The following is a 24328-nucleotide window of genomic DNA, read 5'->3' on the forward strand; positions in this document are numbered from 1 at the left end:
TTGTTGGGATTTATTTTACCAGGATCTAGATTTACTAACAAGTATGTTGAATTAACATCCTAAATAGGAATATCTCTAATACGATAAAATTAAATACATAACAATTTAAAAAACCTTACATTGATTGCAGCGAAATAATATGACTCATTCTGCTTAGATCTCTAACCCTTATTCTTTTCTGTCGTAAAGTATTATCAAGATCTGAGCCTAGATTGCTTTCTCTCCTTCGGATTTGGTTACCACACTATGATTGAGTACTTGACTTGCTATTTGTGGGCATGGCACTCTATCACTATAGGCTCGAGTATGAAGAACAATGAAGGAGGCTTGAAAACTGTATAGAAGGTGTCTCTCATCTACTAGTTGTCAGAGAATGAAAACTAGGGCTTAGGGTTGAATTATATGGATTGAAAAAGAATAAAATATTGGGCAAAAATAATACACTAAGGCCGACCATATAATGGACCATTCTCTAGTTATAATTTGCCACTATACTTCAACAATTTATTCTTCTTTCAATAATACAATATTTTCCAATTCAATCCTATAAATGCCAAAACTATTTATTTAATAATTTTAATTAATTATCAAATAAAATTTCCATTTATATTATTTATTAATTAGACCATAAAAAGTCTCTTAATTAATAAATTAACCCCAAAATCTCTTTTCTTCACGATTAAGCCCTTTCTTAGTGAAAATTCATTAATAAGACATAGTCCAATTTTAGAATTATAATTGATTAATTAAAATCAATTAACTAAGTCTGCAAGCAGTATTATCTCAACTAGTGAGGGGACCATGGGCCTATATAACCGAGCTTCCAATAAGTAGATTTATAATTTACCAAGTAAATTCCCTAACTTATTAATTCCTTCTTGGGCCACTATAGATTTAGAATTGCACTCTCAATTATATAGAACACTCTATATGTACCAAGATATAGATACGTTATGATTATCCATTGTTACAATCCTAATAGTTAAAGATCCACTATAGATGATCTACATTGAATAGGAACAAATTTACCGTTCTACCCTTTAATGTATTTTATCCTTAAAACACTTAGCTACATAGATATGATATTTCATTAAACAAATATAATTACTGAAATGAGGCCTCAATCACTTATCTCTATCAAGCCAAGCTCAACGGAAATCATTATTTCACTTCTAAATACTTATAGAAGCTATAGATTCTATATCTATGATTAGCGCTCCCACTCAATTATACTACCATGTCCTTAATCTATATGTCACGAGAAGATCGAATTGGTCGACTTTAATGAACAAATTGAAGAACATAAATAATACAACTAACATTGAAACTAACCATATCAGGATTAAGATCTATAGACTTAAGATCAACCAGTGATATTGACTTAGAAAGATATAACAATAAGTTTATGATATTTTATCCAAGTTCAATATCGGTCCAATCCAATGTATACTCCATACATCCAATACTGGTATACTTTGTCAATGCCCTGGAAAGGACGTAACACTTATCCAATGTGTAAGTATGTCTTATCGTCGATAATCATGTCAGTCTAAATCCAGTGCACTGACAAATCCAAGGTGTAAGTATGTCTTATCGCCGATTATCATGTCAGTCTAAATCCAGTGCACTGACAAATCATGGGACTTAAACTTTTAAACATACAATCATGATTATATTCCACTATGCTCACAATACTATAATCATAAATAAATATATGTTTTGGACTTAATAGAATTTATACATTAAACATAATCATGAAATAAATCATGTGAAGCATGAAACATAAAATGATTTCTCATCTTTCATTAATTATTAAATTTGATTATAACAAAATAAGTTTTATTTAGGGCACAAACTCCAACTTGCACTAATATAAAACTAAAAGTGCATTTCAATTAATCTCAACACCTTAATATCGAGATCAAGTGTAGTATGTAATATTTTCTCTGTAATAGGATCTGACAGGTTGTATTTAATACAATCTTTCCTCCACTATTACATCTCCTTAGTCACAAAATTCTTAATAGTGTAAAATTTCTCCCTATATGTCTACTCCTCTAAGGATACTAGATTCATATATACATATTTATATTATATATGTGTGTAAAGGCATATTTATGTTGTACCTCTAGGTTTTTTTTTTCAAGAAACAAAATAAATTTCTTAAAGAAAATATATAATTTATAGAAATTAATTCTAAATTAAGCACAAATAAACATCTAGATTTTTTTTTTTTGATAAATCAAAAAAGTTTGTATTGCATCAAATATCTTTTACAGCCTATTCACCTTTGGTTCTAAAAAAAATAATCTATTTACAACAATTCAATCCACCTTTTATCCTCCTTACTAACTTTTTTTGTCAAAAACAATCTACTTCTATATTTGACATCATTCTTCACTCTTTTTACAATTGTATCAACTATATAACACTTTGAATTCCACCAGTTTTTATTTCGATTTTTCCATAATTGGTAGACTAATGCTGCAATGGCAGCAGCCATCACCCTCCTTCGACTCTTTGAGAGCTTTGATCGGGCCAACCACCTGAAGAGATGCGAAATGCTACCTACTCTTGTATTCCATGCTCGCCAATTTTTGATTTCTGTTAGACATTTTAAGCTGAAACTACGCTCAAAAAATAAGTGTTCAGTCGATTCCTCATACATCTCTCATATTACACATTTTGTATCTATCACAACATTAAACTTTTTTAGTCTAGTCTTTGTTTGGAGACGGTTTAGCACCGAAATCCATAGAATTAAACTATGCTTCGGTACATTAAGTCTATTCCAAACAACATTTGCCCAATGGACCTTTAGTTGGTTTCCAACCAGCATTAATAAAGTCTATCAAATGTTGTATGCACCTATTATAAGTGGCTGAAAGTTGGTGCCTTTGAGATGATCTTTGGCAACCCCAATACGCTTCCGATACCAACTCCCCAAGGGTGGGACTTTGTAATCCCACCAATCTCTTCCTTTTAAGAACACACTATGTATCCATCTCACCCATAGATTGTCTTGTTTGAATGAGATTGCCCAAACATGTTTCTCAATAGCAGCTGTGTTCCAAGTTATAATCTTCCTAAAGTCGAGTGCCCCTTCTTTTTTTGGCTTGCATACTTCTCCCAATGCGACATAACCTAGGCCTGCATGTTTTGAATCGCCTTTCCAAAGGAATGCCCGACACATGGCATTAACTCTTTTCAAGTGTTGTTTAGATAGAATCATGATATGTGCCCAATATGTGTGAATAGAAATCAATACATAATTAATCAAGGTAACTCTACCCGCAAATGAGATGTTTCTTGAGCTCCAATGCTGATTCTATTCGTCATCTTTTCTACCAAAATTTTAGTTTTAGCACTTGAAAGTCTCCTGGCAGCAATGGGAATGCCAAGATATCTAAATGGCAGCTTGCTCCTTACAAAACCCAAAGCATTTAAAACTCTTTGAATTTCAAAATCATCCATCCCGCTAAAGTAAAAAGTAGATTTAGAATTACTTGGTTGAAGTCCCGAGGTGTTCGCAAACAACTTGAGACCTTGAAGTAAGAGATAGATGGATTTGAAATCCCCATGACAAAAGAGTAATACATCATCTGCGAAGCTCAAATGATTCAATTGAAGATCCTTGCATCCTTCATGAAACTGAAAATCATTCTTCTTCCCAATCTTAACCATGATACGGGAAAGGTATTCCATACCCGAAACAAATAAGAGAGGGGACAAAGGATCTCCTTGTCTTAGACTCCTCTTTACTTCAAAAAAGCCATGTAAAGATCCATTAAGAAGAATGCTAAATCTTGGAGTGCGAATACATACCATGATTAGTTTGATGAAGCTTTCCGAGAAGTCAAAAGCTTGTAACATCTCCTCAAGAAAGTCCCACTCTATTATGTCGTATGGTTTCCTCAAATCTAGTTACAGTATGCAGTTTGCCTTGGCATTTTTCCTCTCGTAATGCCGAACTAGATCTTGTCATATTAGAACGTTGTAGGCAATAAATCTCCCTTGTACAAAGCCTCTCTGATTTTACGCAATGATAGGAGAAGAATATCCCTTAAGCGAAAACAGATCATCTTTGTTTCAATTTTATAAACTACATTACAACAAGAGATAGGTCTGACATCACTTACATTTTCAGGACAGTTAGACTTTGGAATCATTGTTATTGTGGTAGCATTGATCTCCTTGAGTAGCTTCCCTGTGTTAAATAAAGATAGTACAACTTTGGATAAATCACTTCCCACTATGTTCCAATTATCTTGAAAGAAATGGTTGTTGAAACCATCTAGACCCGGTGCTTTCTGCCCAGATATTGAGAACGCTGCCATCTTCATTTCCTCATTCGAATATAGTTTGCTGAGTAGAGCTTTTTGATCAGCATTTAAAATAGGTCCAGTCGAGATGGCACTTTTCAACACAGTCCTCCTATTCTCCATTTTAGTCCCCAACAACTTTGTGTAAAAATCGAGAAAAGTATCACTAACTTTGGATGGATCACTAATCCAATTTCCAGCCATATCTTTAATGAAGAGAATTCTATTCTCTTGACTTCTTGCTCTGATGCTGGCATGGAAGATTGAAGTATTAGCGTCACCATCTTCTAGCCAATGTGCCTTAGCTTTTTGAGCAAGAAAGGAAAGATATTTACTATGAGTTTCCTTATATTGCTCATTAGCCATTCTCTCATCATGAATGAGTTTACTGTTAAGAGGATCCCTTTGCAAGCTTTCTTACCAGGTTTTTAAAAGACTTTGGGCTTTGATGTCTTTGGCTGCAATGTCCCCAACATCCAACCAATTAAAGACTCTAATCGCTTTCTTTAAAATTTTAAGCTTAGCAATTAGCTAAAACATGGGTGTGCCTTGTACTCTTTCTTTCCAAGCCTTAGAAATTAGCTCCACAAAGCCTTTTGATTGCTGCCAAAATCTAAAAAATCTGAAAGGTTTTTTTCCAATATTCAGGTGAGGATAGACTGACAAAACCGCAGGACAATGATAAAATTAGCCTTCCGTTAAAAAGACAGTTTCTACATCTATGTAGTGGTCTATCCATGCTTGTGTTGGAAATTATTTTACCAGGATCTTAGATCTACTCACAAGTATGTTTATTAACACCCTAAATATGAACTTTCTAAAACGATGAAATAAACACATATAAAGTTTAAGAAACCTTACATTGGGTGCAGCGGAATATAATGACTCCTTCCGTTCAGATATCTAGCCCTTGATTCCTTTACGTAGCGAGCATTATCAATATCTGAACCTGGATCTCTTTCTCTGAATCTTTGATGCTGAAACCTCCTTCTTGCTGAAAGTCTTTCTTCACGATCTTCCTCACTATGATTGAGGTATCACTTGATGTGTGTGGGCACTACTCATACACTAAGGATTTCGAAATATTGAAGAAGAAAAGAAGAGGGAAGTGGCTGCTAAAGATAGGGAGAGAGAGAGGCTCAGGTTTTTCTCTGAAGGAAAAATAGAAAATTTAAGTGTCATTTTCCTGAAGCCTTCACTATCTATTTATAGCATTCCACTAGGGTTAGGTTTGAATTATTTGGCATTAAAATAATGAAAATATCAGAGGGAAAACCATACAAAAGTGGTCGGCCATGCAAGGTGGATTTGGGCCTCACTTTTTGCAATTATGCAGTTTTATCTTTTCTGCATCTGATTTTCTCAAAAACGCCAATTTTCTAATTCAACCATTTAAATGCCAATTCTAACTATTTAATAACTATAAATAATTATTAAATAATATTGTCATTTATCATATTTATTAATTGAATCATACAAAGTATCATAAATTAACAAATATGCCCCTATAAACTCTTTCTTTACAATTTCGCCCTTACTTAGTGAAAAATTCACAAATAGACATAGTCTAATTTGAGAATTATAATTGATTAATCAAAACCAATTACATGAGTCTTACAAGCAATATTATCTCAACTAGTGGGGGGACCATGGGTCTATATAACCGAGCTTCCAATAAGTAGATCAAGAATTTATTACTAAAATTCACTAACTTATTAATTCTTTGTTAAATCCACGCATAGAACTTAGAATTGCACTCTCAGTATATAGAATGCTCTATATGTTCCACCATAAAGACACATCATTAGTTATCCATTGTTATAATCCTAATGTGATCAATGATCCTCTATATGAATGATCTACACTGTAAAGGGATTAAATTACCGTTACACCCTACAATGTATTTTATCCTTAAAACACTTGACCCTGTATAAATGATATTTCAGCTTATGTGAAATGAGTACTCCACCATTTATGTTCGTTTGGTCAAGCTCGAAGGAGATCATCCTTTGCTTACTATTCGCCAGATAGAAGCTATAGATTCCATGTTTATGCTAGCGCTCCCACTCAATTGCACTACCGTGTTCCCAAAATGTACGTATCACCCTGACCTAAAAGTAGGCTTAACTAACAAATCAAAGAACACGAATAGCCTTTCAAGATTGAGCCTAATCATAACAAGATTAAGAACATTTGATCTAGGATCAACTAGGCGATATTGACTTGAATAGATATTACGGTAAGTTTAATAAATCTAAGTCAAAGTTCAATATCGGTCCCTTCCGATGCATACTCCATGCATCCAACCTGAGCTTTACTTTAACCAATGCTCTGGAAAGAACATAGCACTTCTCCAAATGCAAGTAAACTCTGTTGTAGATTATCATATCAGTAAAACCCTACGTCTGATAAATCTAGGAAACTTTATTCACATAGTCATGTTTACTTTCCAATGTGTTGACGGCACAATAAACAGGATCAAGTATGTGAAAAGGGTTTCAGATGAATTTATACATTATGTACATATAATCATGAAATAAATCATGTGAACCATGCAACATTAAATGTTATTTCTGATCTATATTAATAAGTAAATCTGATTATATTGAAATGAGTTTTATTTAGGGCATAAAACCCAACAGCTTGATTCGCCATAATTCTATCTATTTTAGAGTAGATTTTGTCACCTTCCCCTTGCTTATTATTCCAAGTAAAATAGTTGCCCGAGTACTTAACATCTTCCACCTCGCATTCGGTTATACAATCTTTGAAACCAGCCAAGTTGTTGTTTTTGACTCTATCTCCCACTCTTTCTTCTAGACTCAGTATGTGTTAAAGTCTTCAAACACTTACCAAGGGCCATGTATACCCTTGTCTAATGATAACATGAATGCCCACAAAATCTCTCTTCCCTTTTCTTCATTAAAAGCATACACAAATGAGGCAAAAAACTGATTACTCCCTCTTACTATCTCAACTTCAAGGTGTATCATTTGGCTAGTACAATAGAGGATATTCACATTAATCATCAATGGATTTCAGCTTATGATGATTCGTCCCTTAGGATGCCACATATTATTCGTAGTTAGACACCAAGCCAAAAACATATTCGTATAAAGAGCTCTCAAGCTTTGGAGCTTTTATTTTTGTTTCAAGGAGACCAACCAAACCTATTTGTAGAGAAGAGATTAATTTCTTAATCTCTTTCTGTTTATTCAGGTTGTTGATCCCCCCTGACATTCCAACTCATGATTCTATCCATGGATGTTAAGGGGTCCTCCCTCCCCCCCTTCTTTAGCAACTTCTTCAACTATTTCCTCATGACTTCCCTCTTCCTCATGGAGTGCTTGAAATGCATTCGGGGATGTTACTTTTACTATTGGTATCTCATTGGCCTTCTCAGATCTCCTCCCATTCCTCAATAACTGAAAGCCTTCCTCATCCATTTCCTTCAGTGGAGCTACAGGGGGTTTATCGGCTTTCTTAGGCCTCCACTCTTGCTGTTCTTTTTTTCATGTCTTCTTACATTCTAAAGTGGAATGGCCTATTCCCAGACAATTGCGTCATTGCGATGGAATCATTCATACACCATCGAAATCTCAACCCTGTGATCAAGTTCATTCGTAAAAGAAATTTCCTCAGGGAAATGTTGATCAGTTTTTACCTCAATTAACACTCAGGCATCAGAGAGCATTTCCTTGTTTTAAGTAATCTGATCAATCTGTAAGGGCTCTCCTATTTGGCTATGTAGTTGTATCCATGTCGGGGCTGAAGAGACATTCTCTTTTCTGAAGTCTGTAGTTGGATTCCAAAGCTTCATGATGATCAGTTTCTTATCAAAAAATAAGTAGCCTCCTGCTAACACCTGGTCCCTGTATTCAAGAGCATGAAATCTAATAATAAAGACTCCATGACTTAGAAATCCAACTTTATCCACTTTGTCTGTCCAAAACCTTCAAGCAAAACCAGTAAAGGGGCCAATTGGTGGATTATCACCTAACACATAGCATACCAAAGATGAGTTTCAATAGGAAACCTCTTCCTCAATATCCTCTGCATCAATTTTTATTCCCCCGTGTTGATATCAGCCTTGTCTCCCACCACCCCAAATTTCAAACCCATGTTCTAAATTAAGTGATTAGAGTGCAACAAGTTACCTGAGTTCAATTCGGTTAATGAACCAGATTGTAGAACGGGAGGAGTGACAGATTGACCTGAACGGAGCAGCTTGGATCTCCTTTCAGATGCTTCCAAGAAATTTAAAAAATTCTCTCGTATGTCCTGAACACGGAGTGCCCTCAACAGAAAATACCTTGGAGAGACAACATCTTCGACAGGAGTTTCTTCTTCAGCCTCCGCCTCTGATTCTTCCTCTATGAAGTTAGCTTCTGCAACTCCAAGAATTTCGTCCATCGATTTCATCTTCAGGGGAGTCGCCGACGAAGAGGGACCCCATTGTTTTCCAGCCTTTCCTTCCTTCTTCCCCTGAGTTTTCTTCTTCACCTTAGCAATAGAACCCGATCTCTGAGATAGGAGTTTGCGAGGCCTCCCTCAACCCTCCATGGCACAAATATGAATTGAGGTTACAAGCCCTAGCAGAGCTCCAATCGCAGAAAAAAAGCCCTTCGTACATTTTTTTTTCTTTTATTACGTTATTAATAATAACAACTATTTTCTAGCATGATCATTTAGTAATATAAAAAAAAAAAAGGAAGGTATAAATGTAAGAAAAAAATAATACATGTTATAACTATAATTTATTGCAAAAATATGTATCTAGATATAACTTTGCCAACATAAAATGTATTTTTTGATATTTTCTTTAATTAAGTAGCTAAATTAAACATAGAAATTTAAATTTCTCTTTTATTATTCGCTATCAGACTAAAATCTAATGGTTTAATCTTTTTTAAATTAATATTTATAGTTAAATTTGTTTATTACCCATTAATGGGTAATACCCATTAAGAAGTATTCCATATATATAGTTAAAGTATAGAGTGCCTCTTTAATGTGAAGTCCAAATGCTCTGAGCATCTCCAACTCCACTCTTAATTTTTTAGCCAAATTTTAGCTAAAATAGCTAAAAAATTAAAATAGACTTCCATTTTTTTTATTTTTACTTCAATCATGCTCTCCATTTTAATTATTATTTGATTATTTTAATAATATTTTATAATTTAATATTGTTAAATATAAATTAATTTATTAAAAATATAATGATAAAATAATAATACTTTTGATTAAAATATTATCAAAAAAATTTAACAAAAAAGTAGAGAGTTCTCTATTCATTTTCTATTATAAGGAGCTATTTTTCTTTTATGGTTGGAGCTTATATTTTTAAAAGCTCAACCCTTATTTTAGCTAAAAAGTGTGTTTAGAAAACATATTAGACATACTCAAATTTAGTTAAAATTTATTATTTTAATATATATTTTTTAGTTTGTACATATTATTAAATTAATTAAAAGAAAAATCAGTTTTCTACATTTGGGAGTAAGTCTTTTAAAGATAAGCTCCAATCATACAATATATATATATATATTATTATTATTTTTTAATAGGTATTATTGGAAATTTTTTAAAAATAACTATAATTAAATGTTAATTTTTAAAAATGTTAACTTTTTTAAAACATGTGATTTTAATTCAATTATCGATAATAAAAGACAAATTAGAGTTTATGTGTTTAATTTTACTATTTAATTAAATATATATTTAAAATAAAAAAGGAAGCTTCTAAATATGGACAGCTCCTTATTGTTTTGTAACTTTTTTAATATTCTTTTAATTAAAAACCAATATTATTTTTCCAGTATTTATTAAATCAATATTTTTAACAAATTCAAATCATAAAAAGATTATTTAAACAATCAAGTTTAAATAAATGAATTAGCATAATTGGAGTAAGATTAAAAAAAAAAAAATCTCTTTTAACATTGTATGTATTTTAACTAAAATTTGAGTAAAAAAAATTTTTAAAAAAAAATCCCATAGCCATGCTCTAAAATTTCCATAAATGAAACAAAGTGACTTTATACGAATTAATTTGAATAGAGATGGAGGGCAAGAAAAAAGTTGAAACTGTTTGGCTTTACTGATTAATAACTTGTTTGGTCAAATCTCTTTTGACCTCTCTTCATCTTCTTCCTTTTTTATAAACTCATCATTATATGCTGCTGACATGCTATGCTGCCTGTCTGATTTTTTCTTTTTTTTCTTAGCAAAATCAAGATTAGTTATTTTTTTTCTAAAACATTGGGTATTGTTGAGTGTTGGTGATGATTAAGTTTCACATATTACTTGTTTAATTATACAATAATTTAGAACTAATTAATAATTATTGATGATAGGTCAATGGTCAAGCATCCCTAGAGTGTTTTCACTTTTTGAATCTTTGGAGAAATGTCTTTAGGTAGTAGTGATTATTATAGGCTCAAAAAGGTTCACTTCTTAACCTTAGAAAGCTTTTGGCTTTGAAGAAGAAGATGACCTTTTTCACAATTTGTTTCCACCTTTTGTCAATGCTATAATGAAACAACCAGAGAAAGCAAGAGAGTTCATATGTATGGTAAGTGCTTTTGGCTTTGGTCAAGTCCCTTCTTTTAAGGAGAATGATAATCTATCTAATCCCATGATTCCATCTCATGTACACATATATATACAAATAAAATTTCAAACAAATATTGTCCCACCCAACTCTAAACCCCACTATATACTTGATTTCATAGTCAATATGAATGGAACCCAACACAACATGTGCACATGCATATATATATATATACTAAAAATTGCTAGCCATAACAATAACATAGATCATTTTCATTTCCCCCAAATTTTCCAATTACACTACTCTACCATCAAAAGAAGAGATGTATTGTATATCACATATCTTTGTTCCCACTGGCTATGTATGTGGACCTAAGTATCCACCCAGCTTAGCTTTCTCTTCTCCATTATTCATAATCCCTCCAAATCCACTAAATTTTACGTCTTATACTTTATTTTCAATATAATTAATATATTCAATTTTTCTTTTTTCATTCTTTGGAGAAAATTTTGGGTGATTAGTAGGGAACAAAATTGTCTTTAAAAGTCATAATTATTGAGATAGAACCGAATCTCAACACGTAAGTAAATAGCTTAATGCAAATTTATTAGCTTGGATTGATTGGATTTTGTTATGTTACATATGTGAAATTGATTTACTAAATTCTAGTCTATAACTTTGCCTAGTAAAATAAGAATAATAAAGAAAAAGGCTATATCATTATAGCTGGCTAGTAGTGTAGTGCTACATATATGTGTGGAATATATGACTTATATAGAGAAATTAAATTTGAAATGGAACCTGGGTACGTTGGGCCAACTTTGGTTGACTTAATAAATTTTGTTCTAGAATTATGCTCCCTTTAGACAAAAACCTCCAATTACAGAATCCAACAATTAGTTTTTAGCCAAATTCCCAGTTGAAGGAATATTATTAACTTGGTTTTTTGCACATTAAACATAAATTTGTATAATAATAATAATATAATACTATGTGTGTCTTCCCGACCAGTACCACCACACATTTCCAAGTTGTATTATTCCCTAATGTTTATGCTCTTAAAAATTGAAATTGTTGGTATATAAACATTAACTTTGGAATGAGAAAAGAGGAATAAATAATAATTATTGTAATAAATAAGAGATGGATGATAAATATACATTAATGTGTCAGTTTGTAAGGTCTCAATTGGCTCAGGCAGAGTTCAAAAGATATATATATGTCTGGATTCTCCCACTCATCTCTCTTTTCAATACCAAACTTTCTTTTTCTTTTAATTTCTTTTTGTATTTTGTTTCACTGTCTATACTCAATATTCTTTATCAGAAATAATCAGAGAGAGAGAGAGGGGTTGGAATGATTTTCTTCTGTATAGACTATAGAGCCTCAAAAATAAATAAACAAAATACAAGTTTGTCACATGTATGAATATGAGATATATATAGTATAATACATCTTATCAAATCATGTCATCGATAAAACTATTCCTTCCTTTTTTTTTCGAAATGAACTATTCCTTCCTAATAATATGTCTTAATAAGTAAGAAACAGTGTCTGTCATTTCCTTTTTTCACTCAACAATAATTGTAATTTTGTTAAATTTGATTATATATGTAACCAAGCTTACACTGTATAGAGAAGACTTTGTAATATACTATAGTATATATGAAAATATCTCATAGCTCATTTGATGGACAGGACAACTTTTGTAGCATTATATCCTCTCTCTCTCTACATAAAAAAGAAGAAGTGGGAGGAATATGTGGTGTTTAAAGAGACAAAGGTCATTTTATAAGAAAAAAATAATTTACTAAGTTATTATTTTTAAAGTTTTCAGGAGTTAAACCTTCCTAAGAGGACTCATCATAACTTCTCTAAATATATATATATATAAAGAACCCAAATGTTATATTACTTTTAAATAATATAATTTATAGATTAAATATATATAATAAATTAATTAATAATATGTAAGATATGAAAATATATATTAGTTGTCATCATTTTGTAATATATAGTGAAGTTATTTGTTACTATGAGTAACCCTTACAATTATCATCAATATTAAGTGTGTAAAATGTGTTACACACTACAAAAAACTGTAACTTTTAGTGATAATTTTTTAGTGACAACATAATTTTTTTGTGACTAAATGTGACTTTTAGTCACAACAAAATGTTATTTGTGACTAAAATATAGTATTTAGTTACAAGTTGTGACTAAATTAGTTTTGGTCACAACAGGTATGGTGACTAAAATACACTCAGTCACAATAAATTGTAATTTTTGTAACTAATACTTTTAGCCACGGACCTTTTAGTCACAACATAGGAATAATAATTTATAATTAGTCACAATTTTTTCACTTTCAGTAACAAGTTTTGTTGTGACTAAAAGTAAGATTTTTTGTAGTGGCATCTTAATTTGAAATATTCTTAATGTTATAGGAGTTATGGTGTGTGTGTGTGTATGAGTTACATTTAATTTGAGTCCATAACATCTATAGGGGTTATGAGTTTGATTTTCAAATAATTATCCTAAACACTATATAAAGAGGTTTAAAGTGTTCATATTGAGATGATAATAAGTTTACTATTAAAATAACACTTAGCTAGAAAATCTGAAGGCTTGATAATTCTCAAAGTTATTTTCATGAGAGTTCTCTTAGTGTTTAGAGATAGAGGAAAATATTAAGGTTTTGGACAAAGGTGTAATACCTTGTTCAAGTCATGGTGATCCCCACTATTCTACACTCAAGATTGTGAGTGAGTGATCTTCTTTTTCTTCTTCATGTGTAATCTATTCATCTCTTCTACTTTTCATATATATAGTGTACGTGTTGTAACATTTATGTAATCAATCTCTTAGTTCTTGTATTATTTTACAATTGAGTTGTCATATATCTTGATTATCTTCCATTAATATATAAAATCTCTAACAATCAAAATCCTATTCTTTTTCAATGGAAGAGGAGATAAATCAAGATTTTGAGAATACAAGGATATATGAGAAATTTTGTGTAAAAGTCATTCATGGGTGAGCATAATGGTATATTTTATGTTTTACTATTTAAATAATAGTAATATATGTATTAATATATTTTCTTGTGTTGAGATATCAAGTTTTATATGTTAATATATATAGGATTTTTGTAAGGTGGGGAATTTAAAAAATACCCCATTTGTAGGGCATTTGCTAGTTTGTTCTAATTGGGCAACTACATTATAATATCATGGTCTTGAATGTAACATATTTAAACTATGATTGATTAAAATCTTTTGTCTTATTCGAAAAAATAATTCAATGAGTAGTGCTTGTACTTAATATTTAGTCATAATATTATCATTTTATTACACTTATGTCATTGACTAAATCATTTCACTAATTTATAAATAACTTTATATTTTGTCACATTTTTTTTACCGTTTTAAAAAATCACTACCGTATAATACATAGATTATTATAAATTCTCTTAAAAAAATTAATAGAATACACACACCAAACATGATTAATATACTATATATACAATTGTAATATAAAGAACACTATAATATAGGAGTTTCTATACCACATACTGAAATTTCTAACTTTTTTATTTTTTTACTGTGGGGCGGGTCGAGATTTTTTTCAAAAATACTGTGTATATTTTATACTGTGTACATTGTTATGTTTTCACTATTTTTCCACAGTTGTTTTTTAGTTGTTCCATTGTTGTTTTAATTGTTTTGTTTTGTTATTTTACGGTTGTTTTATAAAAAGATAGTATTTTTGTAAAAAATTCTGTGTGACAGTGTAATTATAAATTTTTGTCCAAAATTCAGTAGTTTTGTAAAATCCCTATAACATATACCTACTCATCACAAATAATAGGACCAAACAAAAGTCATACCTACTAATTAATTCTCTTTGATGAATTTGCTTACTAAGCTAAATGTTAAAAACAAATAATCTAATACTTTAAAAAATAAAACAAAACTAATCGCCATTTAAACATTACATTTAGATATATGATTATCTAAATTATAATTAAATATTATTATAGTAATAATTTAATATAATTAAATATTAATATTTGATAACAATGATCAAAATATTTATTTAGTATATTTTTTTTTCAGACGATTAGAAAATTTTTCTTCTAATTATTGTGTGTAAGAGGTGTTACACATGTTAATTTAAAATTCTTAATGATATAGGAGTTATGATGTGTGAGTTACATTTGCTCCATAACATCTATGGGGGTTATGAGTTTGAATTTCGAATGGTGATATCCTAAATACTATATAATTAATAAGGTCTAAGGTGCTCATATTGAGATGAGAAGTTTTCTATCGAAATAACACTTTGCTAGAAAACGCTAAAGCTTGATAATTTTCAAAGTTATTTCCATGAGAGTTCCTTTAGTTCTTAGAGATAGGAGAAATAAGATTTTGGACAAAGGTGTAATATTTTGTTCAAATCATAGTGATCCCCACTATTCTATAATCAAGGTTGTGAGTGAGTGTTCTTTTTATTTTTCATATTATATATATTATATAATATAGTGTAATTTATTCATCTCTTTTCCCTTTCATATATATATATATATAAACACATATACATAGTGCACGTGTTGTAACATGTATGTAATCAATCTTTTAGTCCTTGTATTATTTTACAATTGATTTGTAATATATCTTGATTATCTTCCATTGATATATAAAATCTCTAAGACCAAAAACACGCTATAACAGATGTTCTAAACTCCTTCTTTATATTAAAGTTTCTTTAAAATTTACTATTCATGCTCTACATTTGTAGAATATTATTTATTACTCTAAACACATTTTATTAATTATTTTAGGTTTTAATAATTATTTTTATATGGAAATATATGTATATATTAATATTATATATTAGTAATGAATACAATATAATAAAATTAAAAAAAAAAAAAAGGTTCTTGTGATGTATCTAATAGAATTTGATGTATGATGTAGTGTAAAAGTGTGTTGTAAAATAGAAAAAATAAAATTTTGGTGATATATTTTAAAGATAGAGTAGAGGAACTGTTGGGAGTGCTCTAACTATTGTTTTACTTGCACTTAATTAATTTTGACAAGTAAAATGTTTCAAATTACTGAACTATTAGCAAATTTAAGGTATTCTTCGGTTAATTGTCACTATAGACTGCTTATGTGTACACTCTTGTATACGTCACACGTTTATATTGGTACGCCTAATATTATTATTTCAAATTTCATTTTAAAATTAAATAAAATTATAAAAATAAAAAATAAAATATTTAAAAAATAAAAAATATTGTAAATTTTGAAATAATCTTTATAATTTTTAAATAATAATATTAAGTGTACTAATATAAACTTGTCACGTGTAAAAGAGTATACACATAAGTACTCTATGTTAGCAGTTAACTGTAAAAAAATAGATGCAACCTTAAATTTGCTAACAGTAGCTTGGAGGATTTTGCCACTAAATTTTGAGCTTAAAAATTTAAATATAAGTGGAATGATAATTAAGAGGATTTAGCTGTAATTTTTTTTACAAGCATTTAAAAGATGCTTCTTCTGTGAAATTTTCATATCATTCTTAAAAGATTTGATACTAGTTTATTTTTATTTTTATAATTTGTAGATATTCTTTTGGTGAAAAAAAATTAAATAAAATGATCATACGTTTATAGCTTTTTAGCTTTTGAAGCAGAAGCTTTGTTCTTCTAGTCTTAATTTTCTTTATTCAGACTTTAAAGTTTTATTGTTTGGTTTGGTGTAAATTTTATAGTAAATTGAATTCAAAAATTGTTTAATATTATATTTGGTTTTTTTTTTTTTTTTTTTTTTTGAAAGAGATAAGAAATCGATGTGTCGTGACAACAGAAAAATCATTGGTTCTGCATGTAATCAAGGCGAACAGGCGGTCATTCTTCATAGAACGACCCGACCTGAATCCACTTGAGAGCAAAACCTCATTCTTAAACTAATGATGCCATAATATTATATTTGGTTTAAACTTTATAATTGTATCCCAATAAACAAGGTACAAATTTACCCCAAAAGCAATATAGTAATTAAATTTGTATTGAAATTATATAAAGAAAAATATTTAAATGAATAAATAAAATGTTAAAAAGATTTTATATTTAATAAAAATCATTAGAAAAGAAAGAACCGATCTTATTTAAATAAAATTTTGGTTCGTCTTTCAAAAAAAAAAAAAAAAAAAGTTTTGGTAATTAATTACAGCGATTTGCCAAGAAAAAAGAGCAAATAACCTCACTCCTCTACTTTTATGGGCTCTATAAATTCTCCCAAATGTTTGATTCCTTTCTCTCCTCAACACGTTCACACACACACTCTCTCTCTCTAAAATCTCAAATACCCATTACCAACATTGACCCTTTGACTCTTTGAGTACCTCAAAGTTGAAAGCTTTTTCAAACCCAACTTATTCTTCTTCCAAGCTCTGAAAATGGCGATCTTGGTTCTACTTACAGCTGTTTTAGCTCTTTTATCGTGGCCTTTAGTACCAACAAATGCTAACGTAGAAGGTAACATTTTTCAATCAACCTTTACTATGAATGAAATAATACTACTTGCCTTGTATAATATTTGATTTTTTGTCTTGTGTGAACTTTATATAATATATGTATGTATGTATGTGTGTATGAACAGGAGATGCTCTGTACGCGTTGAGAAGGTCTGTTAAAGACCCAAATAATGTTTTGGAGAGTTGGGATCCAACCTTGGTGGATCCTTGTACTTGGTTCCATGTCACTTGTGATACTGATAACCGGGTTACCCGACTGTAATTCTTCTCATCTCTCCCTTTTCTTTTTCTTTTAATCCTTTTTGCTTCTTATGTTTTAATTTCAATTCTCTCATAATCTTTGCCTTATCATACTATATGATATTACATAATTTAAAAGCTAGGATGATCAATACATATTATACATGATATATTTTTGTTTAATATATATATTTGTGTGTGTGTGTGCAGAGACCTTGGAAATGCAAATATTTCAGGTAGTTTGGTGGGCGAGTTGGGGAAGCTTGAGCGTCTTCAGTATCTGTAAGTAAAATTAATATCAGAGCAGAATATTTGTATTAATTCTGTTCGTTCAAACTTGGATTTTTACTATGGCTAGCTATACATGTATAAAACAGGGCATCATTACATTATATAGCTAGCTACTTATTTGGCAACTAGCTACTGAGATACATAAACATTTAGTAATATTTTATATTACAGACACATACACTACATGTTTTTTCTTTTTATTATTATAATTATTGTTGTAACTCAATATTAAATTATTCCACAATTATTATGAAAAACTAGTTATCATTTTATTTCATGGACAATCAGATATTAGAAGTCGAAGAAGAAAATTGATTTAATTTTTTGGGTAGAAACTCACCAACCCCACCAGCCGTAACCGATGAAAATCAATTGTTTTGGCATGGAGTATTAAATATAGATGTATGTATAGTGTAGATGATGAAGCTCAAGTCAAATAATGCATTTAATAATATTAACCCCACAACCATATTGGTTTCTTCTTTTTGTTTTGCATGTGTTTACAGGGAATTGTACATGAATTCCCTGATGGGTCCTATTCCAAAGGAACTTGGAGGATTGAAAAGCCTTGTTAGCTTGGATCTTTACCATAACAACCTCTCTGGATCAATCCCATCTTCTCTCTCTAACCTTTCAAATCTCAAATTTTTGTAAGTATATAATGTTTGTTCTTTTGGGTGTAATAAATTATACAATAATATTAACCATGTACTGTACTATATATTCACTTTTCACTCATTGTGAAAGAGTTAATTAATTTAGTATGGGCTCACGTGAAACTTAATGCAGGCGATTGAATGGGAACAGATTGAGTGGAAAGATTCCAAGACAACTTACTAAGCTTGGAAATCTTAAGATCCTGTATGCCAATCTATCTATCTATCTATTATTCTTAATAATGATAATATAGATGTACTTGTGTTAGCCTAATCAATCATTATATATATATTTATATGTAGTGATGTGTCAAATAATGATTTGTGCGGTACATTTCCGACCCAGGGCTCGTTCGCCAAGTTCTCAGAGGAAAAGTACGTAAAATCAAAATCATTATTGTTACTTCTTTTTTTAAAAAAAAGTAACTTTTGGGACAATAATAATTATTAAACAAACAAATTGATTTGTTTGATATTTTTGTTACTAACTTGATCCTTGTTAAAATTGTTTGAATGTAGTTTCAAAAACAATCCAAGACTAGAAGGACCTGAGCTGATGGGATTTGTGAGATATGATATTGGAGAAAGCTGTAATTGATGTATAAATGTAGTAACAAAAGCAGCAACAAATTGTTGCTTTGCTAATAATTGTTTCCATCTAAATCTAAAGGTCACTTTTTGAAGCAAGGGCCTATAAAAAATTGAAAACAACCATCTAAAGTAAATTATGAACAGTGATGATTGGTCTCTCATCAAATCACTTTTGATGTGTCATTTACATAATAGTAGTGATTGGGCTTGGGCTTTGTGTAATGTTGATTGAGAGAATAAACCCAATTTGGAGATTTATAAGTTAAGCTTCTTCAAAATTCTAGTTTGGTCTTTTACAATGCCTAGCTATTACTATTCAACCATCTTGCTCATATTTCCCTTCCATAGCAGTCCATGTTTATTTCAAAGGATATTCAAATTGTTGTCATATAAAACATTGACAGAGCTAATATTGAATATAGGTGTGTTAAAGGAGTTCATATTTTTAATGAAACTTCAACGTGTACAACTTTAAGATCTACTTATTCATCAAAAAAACTTTAATATATAGAATAAGTCACATGATTCTTTTGATCATAAGTAGTGGTGGCCATCATATCTATCATCTTTTTCTTCTGTTTTAGCAGGAACTGACCATTTTTGTACCTGCTTGTTGGATTTCTCTGCCTCCAAATTTAAATGGTGTTATTACTTATTATTAATAATCTGTGGAATAAAATATAAGGAAAAGTTTATAGTACACCACGCTAAAGGAATGTTTCGGTAGTCTTCTATGTGATTTGGTATTTAGAAAAAAACATGTCTAATAATATTTATAGTTGTATACAATACATTATATTTATTTTTTACGATTTGTAAATTTTTAAAAATTTTAAATAGTTTACATTGTTGAAAATTATGTTTAAATATCTTGTTGTACATCTAATTGTTTTTCTTATATGTATGAGTTATTCTAAATTTTATCCACCTGACGTAGCATATCTACGTAAGTTAAAGACAGAGTACAAGTGGAGTACAGTCCTGCCAGTAGCATAATAGGGCCTCCATGCAAGATATAGCGAAATCGTCAAGCAACAATCAAATGGAGTGAAGCGAATCCTTAAGGAGTTGTACAAACATCCTTAGCTGGCCAAGAGAAGCCTATAGGCCAGCCAGAGTGAGCATATAGGCCGGTCAGGATCTGGGCACAAGCTGGCCGGCCAAAAAGTGACTTCCGGACCAAGGCAACTTTCGTTCGACTAAGGGAATCTGGCCTCTATAAGGAAACGATGTACAAAGTTGTCCTCCACTTGCCAAAGGCTGGCCTCCTCTTGGTAAAGCTGACAAGAACATGAACTGCCAGATACTGGCAGGAGCATGGCCGGCCAGCATTGACATGATAGGATTTTTTGTACAACTCTACACGTGAAATGCAAGCCACCTGCGAATTGGGCCCTTGTCAACCCAATAAAAAAGCTACGAAAATTTCTACTTTCAGGGGGAAATTAAGTCATTTGTATTTATTTATTTAATATGTAAATATCTAAGAATTCCATTGTCAGCTAGGGTTTTAAGCTTCTTATATAAATGCCTTAACTCTAGCTTAAAAAATCTAAGTCACTAAGCCTAATCCTTAGCCTCCAAATTACTCTAAGTTAAAAACCCTACTCTCTCTCTCTCTCTCTCTCTCTCTCTCTCTCTCTCTCTCTCTCTCTCTCTCTCTCTCTCTCTCTCTCTCTCTCTCTCTCTCTCTCTCTCTCTCTCTCTCTCTCTCTCTCTCTCTCTCTCTCTTTGCTACATACCCCCAAAGGCTCTCTCTCTCTCTTCCTCTCTCACACGCCTCTAAGGCTATTCATCTCTCTCTTCAAATCTGCCTACTTGATCCATGTTTTGTATCCTTATAGAGAGCTATACCAGATCCCACCTATAGTAATCTGAATAGTATTATCTCTAGGTATCAATACAACCAAAAGAGGAGTAGGTCATTACCTACTAACTTAGGGGGCTGAACCTCTATAAAAATCCTTGTCTTATTTACTTTACTGTTCTTATTGTGTAACACGTGGCAAATATCAGATTCATACGACTGTTGTCGATTGATCACTTTTCGAGGTCAACAGTTTGGTGCTTTCATTGAGAGCATAGATATCATATCTGATCAAACACCATGGTTAACACGAGAAGAACACCAATCGCACCATCTGCATCCTTGGGTCTCCCTCAAGACCCACAGATTACAGATCATGATGTTCATGTTCCAGCCACAACTGGAATCCCTATGAACACAATAGATGTGGCCAATCCTATCACCATAGTAGGCACCATAAATCTAGCAACTACAATTGGCCAGGATGGCGCGAACATCCAGGTGAACCTGAATAGTCGGTCCCTGCCTCCTAGGGAAGACCCTCCACAGGCGCCTCTAATTGAAGGAAGAATCCTTGAGGAGCACCCTCAGGAACAACAACTGGGTTTCATCCCTAGTACTATGCAGGAGAGACAAGACCATGAATTGGTGAGCCCCACGTGAGATCTCGAGTTAGCCAGACTTCGAGAGGTTGTCTGCCAAGCCGGCCTAATTGAAGAGTTACGCGTTGCTGATTGCGATGTACTCGCTCAACACAGACGTGAACTCCTTGAAGAACCACGCGCTGCTGATTGTAATATACTCGCTCAATAGAGATGCGAATTCTCGAGATGCATGGATGACCAAGAGTACATCCTTCGATCTCACTAGGAAGAGTTAGATTACCGAAATAGATAGGTCAGCGATCTGATAAGGCGGTTCAACTAGAGAACAGGTGTAAGAGGCCAAGATCTCATCAGATATCCACTTCAAGGAAGACTAGTTGATAGATCAGGGAGGGTCTATCAACAAGCTAACCAACCTACCCCTTCAGGGACTAGGACAGATCTTCCCTTGCTAGAGGGAGGACAGACCTTGCATCAAAGGTCTAACGGCAAGAACAGCCGAATCCTAGTAACCAACGCATGGGGGCCAGGGATCTCAAGTTCAGTAACAGCCCCTGCTATCCCTCCTGTGACCGGCCAGCCACCAGCAGGAGTCCCTATGGCCGGCCAGCCACCTAAAGAAGTCCCCATGGTCGGCTAGACATCTCCAGAAGTCCTCATGGCCGGCCAGAGAGGAGCACTCCCTCCCTGAGGGGAACAAATCACCCAAAGACCAATTTTCAGGTGACAAGGACCAGGAGCAGGTGGAAACACCCAAAACAATAATTTAAGGAGTGAAATTAATCACTTCAGACAGTTGGATCCACCAAACTCCAACAATGGGTGTGATCTATCCCATGTTAATGCACAAACTTCACCAGCCAGGCAAAGAAGTGTGGGCGGCCAGGCCCTACCCAGCATAGGGCTGGCTGGTCATGTACAAGTATAGACTCAAGGCTTGCTGGCCTTGGGTATACCCTCTCCTATGGTATGGCCAGCCATGCTTTGGCTCATTCGGGATTGCAACTCAATCAAAGAAGGCCAATCAATCAGGCCCCTGCAGCAATAAATCCTTTTGTGCAAGCACAGTTGGATCAAATGTGAGACATGCTCAAAGGCCTAACTGGTCCAAAACCTTCAGAACTTGAGCTAGACAGGTCAAAAAGAACACCAATCTCAGCATACATCAATGCCTTGCCCTTGCCTAAATTCAAGATGCTGACTTAGAAGATGTGCATAGAGAAAGAAGATCCCCTAGTGCACTTGAAATACTTTGAGATCCAAATAGATCTCCTATAGTATCTGGAGATGTGCAATGTCAAATCTTTCTAGCATCTCTAGCTGAAATAGCCCAACAATGGTATTTCAAGCTGGCCCTAGGAAGAATTGACTATTGGGAAGAATTCCCCTAGGAATTTTATGTTCAATTCTCTGCTTCAAGACAAATACCTACCCAATTGGAGGATCTTGTCGAAGTAAAGCAAAGACAAGATGAACCCTTGAAGGACTACATTCAATGGTTCATGGCTGAGGCCACCAAGGTCAAAGGTTTGACAAAAGAAGGTCGATATACGGCCATACTCGGAGGCATCCTACCATTGAGTGACTTCTAAAACGATATCAGAAGAATCTCAACAAACAGCGCGGAGGAGTTCCTAGAGCGAGCTGATGGCTTCATAAAGTTGGAAGAAGTTGTCTGACAAGCCCAGATAAGAGGGCATGTCAATGGTAAACAAACACAGGGCCTCATAGCGCCCCAAGCAATGCCCAACATGCCGACCAGTGCAGACAATCTTTGTTGATTCTCAAACAATGATAATGGTGGAGGCAAGCACAACAACGATGGCTTAGACCAACATAATGGCAAAAGAGGGAGATTCAACGATTCCCTTATGCCATGAAGCCCAATGGAGAAGGAGGGGAAGTGTGCATGCTTCACTCTCCTAACAAAACTCCCAAAGAAAATCATGCTCAGACATCCCAGCAGGGCAAGGCAACAGTCTGAGGGCTGGCCTCCACCTCTTTCCAGTTGCACAAGCAGGTGCTAACAACTCTGCCCAAACCTCCGGTGGCAGGACACATAGGGGTCGTCATTAGCGGACTCCATATTGTAGGCGAGACCAGCAAAGCTAGAAAGCACTATGCTCAAACACTTTGTCACGAGCCCAAAAGTGACTTCTCAACAAGCAAAGAACAAGGCTCTAAGCAAATAAAGATTGGAAAGCCCGTGATCTCTTTCTCAAAAGGAGATCCTGCCCAAGTCAGTCCCCACGCAACGATTTCCTGGTTGATACTGCATAAATTTGGAATATGGTTGTGGCAAGATACATGGTGGACAATGGAGCCTCCTTCAACATTCTTTTCAAAATCAAGACATGGAAAGACGATGTTCCAACTCCCTGACTTGGCACCCTACAATCAAGTGATGTATGGCCCCTTTGGCCAAGGCATCACACCCATCAGGTATATCAGATTACCCTTCACTGTTGGAGAAAATCCAACCACCAAAACTCTGATGGCACAGTTTGTCGTAATCGACGTTCCCTCGAATTTCAATGCCATGATAGGCTTACTAGACCTATAAAATCTAAAGGCAATAACATCCATCTACCACCTTTGCCTGAAATTCTCAACAAGGCATGAGGTAGGATGTCGAGAGGATATCGGCAATCTGCCCCTCACTATTACAACTTGACCTTGTCCAAAGCCAAGAAATAAAAGATGCATCCACCAAATCA

The 24328-nt window shown here is 32.8% G+C and overlaps 1 protein-coding gene across 2 annotated transcripts; it reads left to right on the forward strand.

Moving 5' to 3' along the window:
* Window positions 1-17044: 17044 nt before the first annotated feature.
* Window positions 17045-19477, forward strand: LOC115696217 (leucine-rich repeat protein 1). 2 transcript variants are annotated; one of them, XM_030623120.2, is made up of 7 exons: window positions 17045-17422; window positions 17547-17679; window positions 17872-17943; window positions 18459-18602; window positions 18742-18813; window positions 18912-18983; window positions 19128-19477. In XM_030623120.2, the coding sequence occupies exons 1-7, from the start codon at window positions 17344-17346 to the stop codon at window positions 19204-19206; spliced, it is 651 nt and encodes a 216-aa protein (XP_030478980.1). In that variant the 5' UTR covers window positions 17045-17343; the 3' UTR covers window positions 19207-19477. The 2 variants fall into 2 exon arrangements, with proteins under 2 accessions (XP_030478980.1, XP_060969249.1); XM_061113266.1 differs by having other exon boundaries at window positions 17181-17422; window positions 18955-18983.
* The last annotated feature ends 4851 nt before the right edge of the window (window positions 19478-24328 follow it).

This window comes from Cannabis sativa, chromosome 4 (assembly GCF_029168945.1).
Source record: "Cannabis sativa cultivar Pink pepper isolate KNU-18-1 chromosome 4, ASM2916894v1, whole genome shotgun sequence".
Classification (NCBI taxonomy): domain Eukaryota; kingdom Viridiplantae; phylum Streptophyta; class Magnoliopsida; order Rosales; family Cannabaceae; genus Cannabis; species Cannabis sativa.